General features: G+C 43.2%; 1 protein-coding gene across 37 annotated transcripts in view; it reads right to left on the minus strand.

Annotated features, from left to right (window-relative positions):
• The window catches only part of RPS6KA6 (ribosomal protein S6 kinase A6), a 194,351-nt gene extending 189,258 nt beyond the window's left edge, over window positions 1-5,093 (minus strand). For 14 of the 37 annotated variants that reach the window (XR_015158375.1, XR_015158372.1, XR_015158371.1 and 11 more), the window contains exons 1-4: window positions 4,391-4,612; window positions 3,628-3,773; window positions 2,912-3,009; window positions 2,616-2,725 (exon numbers count right to left, since the gene is read on the minus strand). Coding sequence is in view for 30 of the 37 variants with exons in the window: in XM_086386200.1 (XP_086242326.1) it covers window positions 2,616-2,725; window positions 2,912-3,009; window positions 3,628-3,773; window positions 4,391-4,468 (432 nt within the window). In the remaining 7 variants the exon portion in view is untranslated. The other 23 variants (XR_015158377.1, XM_086386229.1, XM_086386220.1 and 20 more) reach the window with 17 other exon arrangements.
• Window positions 5,094-6,000: the final 907 nt, after the last annotated feature.

Here is a 6,000-nt window from a genome sequence, read left to right on the forward strand (position 1 = left end):
CTTCAATCCATTCTACACGCTGCCATCAGCTATTGCCAGCACAGATCTGGTCATGTCATTCATGATCTCAAAAATCTTCAGTAGCTCCCATTTACAGAACACTGAAAACCTTTAAACTAGCTTTAAAAGCCTCATACAATCTGGGCCTTGACTACCTTTAGATGAATACCTCATATCACACTGTATTCCCATTCTCACATCATAGACTTATATCCTAGCAAATCATACTCCTCCTTCCTCCAAGAACACATCCATGCCTTTGCTTACACTGCCCTCATCCACCAGAAATAGGCTCCTTTAATCTGTGAAAATATTATCCACTCTCCAATGCCCTGCTCAAATTCCACCTCTTTCACAATGCCTTACTAAATCTATTCCCTAAACCACCACCACAGCCACCTCATTGTTGATGGTCTTGTAACTTGTATAATAGCAGTTTCTGCATATGACTATCTTGTCCACCTGAATGTAAACCCATGGGGTTGGGGTGGGATTCAGGATGGTATATCTTTAGACATTTCACATTACAATGCTATATATTGACTGCCTTGTACCCAATAAACACTTCATGAACTGAACCAATTCCTACCATGACAAAAGTTCAAAATAGGAAAAATGTCAATGAAACATCTCATTAGCTAGTTATAACAAATCATTTGCCTCTCCTTATCCCCCAAAGTGTTTCTAAATATAACTTCATATTTCATCCTTAATTATCCTATCATTACAAATGTGATCAATATACTTAAATGAAATGACCTAAGAAGGAGATCTTATGAAAAAACCACTACTAATAAGGAAAACTGGAGCTATGACCATGGCTATCTAAATCCCAAGGTTTTAATATAGTTGACAATAATTCAGAATTTAGGGGCAGAAAAAAAGAGTTGACTGTGGGGAAAGAGAAGGAACTGGATACATACTATGTGCAAATCATTTTGCTAAGGAATTAAACACAGCAAGGTATTTAGTATTTAGTTTTTATATAACAACTCTTGAAGACAGTTCTTCTCCCATTTAGAGATGAAGAAACTGAAGCTCAGAGAGGTTAGGTAACTTGCAGTGGAGCTAGTGTAAGTTGGATGTGAAATTGGAACCTAGATTAAACTGGCCTCCAAAGCCCACATTCTTTCCTCTATTACTACAGGGTCTCATGAAATTAATTAAAATTAGCAGTTTTTCCCAATCTGCCATATATCTGATGTCCTAGTTAAATTTTTAGAGTCAGTGGCTTTAGCCCCAAACTGTTTTAGCAATGAATTGTATTACTTTCAAAACTAACTTCCTTAAACAAAAGCAGTATGCTAAAAAATAATATAAAAGTACCAATAAATATTTAATATAATATGGTGATAGAATATACAATTTGAAAATTCTATAACAAACTCCATCAGGAATCAAGTACTCTATCACCAAAACACAAAATGCACAAACTGTGTACACTGGCACTACTTCATGAAAAGTCCACTTTACTACTAAAAGAGGGTATTCTTAATGACCTTTGTCCAGGAATGACCAACAGCCATCACACCTCCTAATTCTTACTTGAAACCTCTGACACATTTTCCCACAGGACAATTTTACAGTGATTAGGCTTTTCATCATCATATCTCTTCCCTGATGCTGACAGAATTCAGGCAATAGCTAAAATTATGGCTGCCCGAAGGATAATATCCTTTGAAGTCCCTATTCCCAATAGACCTAATTGAGACAGTCCCTGCAAGAGCTCTCACAACCAAAGCTTCTTGCTTATCCTATTTTCCCCTCTCCCAAGAACCCTATTTCTCAGGAGCCAATAGAGCTGATGCTTCCCTTTCAGGCCCATTCTCCACCTCTCACTGGAACCAATCGAATTCTTGTTTGAAACTTCTGACACATTTCCCATTGAACGATGTTACAGTGATTAGACTCTTCATCATTATACCTCGTTACTGTGCACTGGTATAAAAACATAACTATCCTTAATAATTTTTTTCCTGTGCAAAAACATGTTAAGAGGCTAAACAACCAATTATCACACTTCTGAATGATAATTCAAAGGTTAACAACTGCCTATGAAACAAGACAGCAAAAGATATTGAAAAAGATTCCACAAAATATGATAGTGTATACAATCTTTAATTTTATCAGGATTTAACATAGACAGAAATAGACATTAAAGTTTCCTTTAACATTAAAGTTAACAGATTCGTACTTACATTTTCTTTAAGGATTTCAACACATATTCAAAAAATACATTCTACAATGAAAGCACCCTTAGTCCTAAAAACTATCATGATTGAGGGCTGCAAAGCTCACATTCAACAGTTAACATTTCCAAAGCCAACATCAACAAACGTGTAATTAAAATAAATATAAATTCTGGGAAGTAAAAGTGTCTCTTTATCAAAAGAAAGCCATTATAAACAAACATCAATAACAACAACAACAACAACAACAAAAACATAACCTTTCTGAGTACTAAACAGGTCTAAGCAGGTCAGATGTAGTGGTTAGTTTTCACCCAGAATATTTGTTTTAGAAAAAAGTTCAATTAAATCACTTGCAGGGTTAAATCTAACCAATTGTAACTGTTTTAGACAAAGAAGGCAGAAATACTCTCTTTACCACATTACCTTCACCTTTCGTTTTACTTCATAGGGATTAACAATTTCCACTCCAGTATTTTTCCAAATTGCTGAGGTAGAGAGACCCATTGTTAAATCTCTATAATACCTAAAACATACTGCAAACAATAAAAAAAAAAAACCATATGTGGTAATTACAATTTAAAACATTTCTACATTCAAAGTTAACAAAAATAATAGCAAGCATGCGAATGGTTCCCCCCTCCCATCCCAACCTTTTATCCAAACATTTAACTGTTCTTATAAACCAGATGCCTAGAACTATAAGTCAAAAGATTACATACACAAATTAAACAAAATTCCTCTTCCCTTGAGTAATCTTCTAGAAAATTCTTGCAAGTATGAAACATTCCAAGAAGAAACAAACCCCTCTTCATTTATCCTGTTCTTAAGAGATGTAGAATATTACAATGTATCTAGGAATTCCTTAGTGTACTAGTAAAATAATTCCCATAAATAGAGAGGGTTCAACTTTAGACTTCTTCCATATTTCTACTACATTTCTTATTAAATGTTATTCTGGCATGTAATTTTAACCCCAGCTCAGTTGGAAATTTGAAAAGAAAAAGAACAAATTAAACAGAAAGCAGTCCAAAGTATATTTTTAAGGATGAAGGAAGTACTTAAAAGACAAATCTGCACCTAGAGATGTGGAGGATTTCGAGTCCTACCTCAAAAAATCCTACTGTGAATCAATTTGTCCTTCAAAATTTTAGATCTGTCATCGTGATGGCCTCTACTGTACTACCAGGCTGTCAATTGATTGGTTATCAGAAAAACATCCGACTTTCCCAAAAGTCTTGTTTTTGTTTTTAAACGCTGCCTGCTTCTAACAGTAACAACAAAAACAACAAAGCAACAATAATAAAAAACAAAGAACCTGTGCACATCTGAGTTCTCACTGCACAGCTGACCAAAGCCTAACCAGAACAGTTTCGGAAGTAAGAAGAGCGGGAAGAGAGGCGAACCAAAATATTTTGGTTGAACCTCGCTGTCTTACCAAAGATTCCTCTTATAAGGGCTGGAGTTTACTTTGCCTGTTCTTTCACTGACCAACGGGGCGGGGACAGCAGTTGGGCAAAGGGAGAAGGGGCGGAAGAGGGCGGTAGAATTCAGGAGACCGCCAAGGAGGCTGCAGAACATCACCTGAGTGTAGATAAAGAAACCTTGCCTCCAGTTAATCTCCATTTAGGTTGTTACAAAGAACCACAACAAGCCACAAAGAAATGAGAAAAGTAACTAAGGAGCATTCATCCCTATGTGTAAATGTCCCCAGAGTTCGTCACCTTGCTGTTTCTGTTGTTTCTGTTGCGCTGGGTTCCTAAAGCACCCGGTGTTCAAATAGAGAGCTGGAGTCAGCAGCTGTCCCTCAAATTGGCAGCTAGCACACTTGGCGCAGCGGAGAAAGAGAAACATGTGGAGCCAGGCGCGGGCACCTGGCGTATCCCCCAGTTCCACTTCAGGTCGAAAAGTGAAGAAACTTAGTCACAACTCTGGCGTGGCCCGCAAGGCAGATACTCCCCCGAGGCCAAGCCCGGCCCGGGCTGCACTTACTCCTGACTCCCGAGCCCGCCACCCAATCCCCGCCGGCTCCCAAGAGAAAGCGCGGTTCGGGCAGAGCGTTGTCCGCCGCCCCGCAGCCTCAGGGGCCTGGCCTGGCACCTCGCTTCCCAGCCCCATGCCCCTTCTCCCCTGGGCCCCCCAGCAACGGTCTTCAGAGGAGGAAGGGGGTGGCCCCAACCCCTCTTGGCCACCATACTAACCTCGACGCTGCTTGCGCTGCCGCCAAACACCTCCATTTCTTGGTCCCAGGGCTCGTCTTGAGGAGCGAACGGTAGCATCGCCCCTTCAGGAGCACTCGAACAGGAGCTGCCAACTGCCCGAGCGGCCGCGCATCCCGTTTTTGGAGCCTGCCTGCCACTGCGCCGCCGCCACCGCCGGGATCCCCAGCCTCGCCTTCAGCGACAGCTGCCTTCGCCGTGGGGTCCCTCAAAGACTCGGAGCGAGGGGTCGTCGCCACCGCAGGCTGCTGCTCCCCACGGAGAAGACAACTCTGTGCTGCCTCTCCAAGAGCTGCCGCTCGGTTTGTGCTCACCACTGCCGCCAACGCCGCGACAGTCGTTCGGCGGTGACTGCCCCCCGCCGCCCCGCCGCCATCTCCCCGCTCCCTCGGGCCCCCTCCCAGCTCTGTCAATATGGCGGCAGCGGCGGCGTTACCTGTGCGGCGCCTGGAACTCCCGACCGCGGGGGCACGGCAGCGTCACCCAAACGTCAATGGAGATTCCCCAGCCTAGGGTGAAGCGGGGAAGGGCGGGGGGAGGGGGGGGGGCTGTGGAGGGGGAGGCGGGGAGGTGCGAGGGATCGCGTGGTGGGGATTGGGAGAGAGGGGAAGGGGGCTTACTGGGCAGGGAAGGCGGGAGATGCGTAGTAAAATCCTCTGCTAGCTCTTCGGTAAACCTGCGCGCTCCACGGAGCATGCGCGGCGCTGTTCACACATGCTCAGCAGGCCCTCGCAAGTCAACAGAGCAGTCTTGCCGGCAGGAGTCCCAAAAAAGGTTTGGGAGCTGGGGCCCCTCATGAGCATTTGGAGGAGTCAGTGTCAGAAGACTCCAGGAATACCTGCTTTCAGTGCTTGCCAAAGCAGGTGCGCTATACACCGAGGCACGCCCATTTGGTATTTAGTGACAAATATCAAGGCAGGGGTTTTAGTCCAGTATACATTAGCCTCATAGAAGCTGGAGGCAGGAATAAAATCCGTTTAAAGTAAAGTAGTACAACTGCGCTCCCTAACTCCGCCCTCTCCTCTTGTCCTGCTCACAGTGTTGGTATTTATGCTGGTTGTCTTCATAGTATTGATGACACTCCGTGTTTCCAGTATTCACATATATAATGTACACCACTTATTGGACTCAACGTAAGGCAGTGAAGGCAGAGTGTAGGAATCTAACTTCATTTCCACCCCGCTCTGAGGATATTGGACCTGTAGTGACAGAAATTATCATTTTTCTCTCTTCTCCAAATCATTTACTGCTTTGCTGCTCTAAGCCACACACTGTACCAGATGCTAGCAATTTAACTGAGATGAAGTATAGCCTCATGCATGGGAGATGATCAGTACATGGGAAATATTTCAAAACTTAGAGTAAAAATGTTATTCCACATTTGACACTTCAAAGAACTTGAAAGAGCAACTGTAACAACTACTAAGCCAGCTCAGTACCTTGGAGAGGTTTCTAACGGTAGACATAAAATAACACCCTCTTCCACGTACTGCACCTAGGACTTTGATGCTGTGCTCCACGGAAAACGTTGAACGATGCTCTCTATTTATTTCACCATCTAGCTTCTAGCACTGGCAACATAAACTGAACCA

Source organism: Bos grunniens, chromosome X (assembly GCF_055505025.1).
Source record: "Bos grunniens cultivar Pamir isolate PY7600 chromosome X, Bosgru_T2T1.0, whole genome shotgun sequence".
Classification (NCBI taxonomy): Eukaryota; Metazoa; Chordata; class Mammalia; order Artiodactyla; family Bovidae; genus Bos; species Bos grunniens.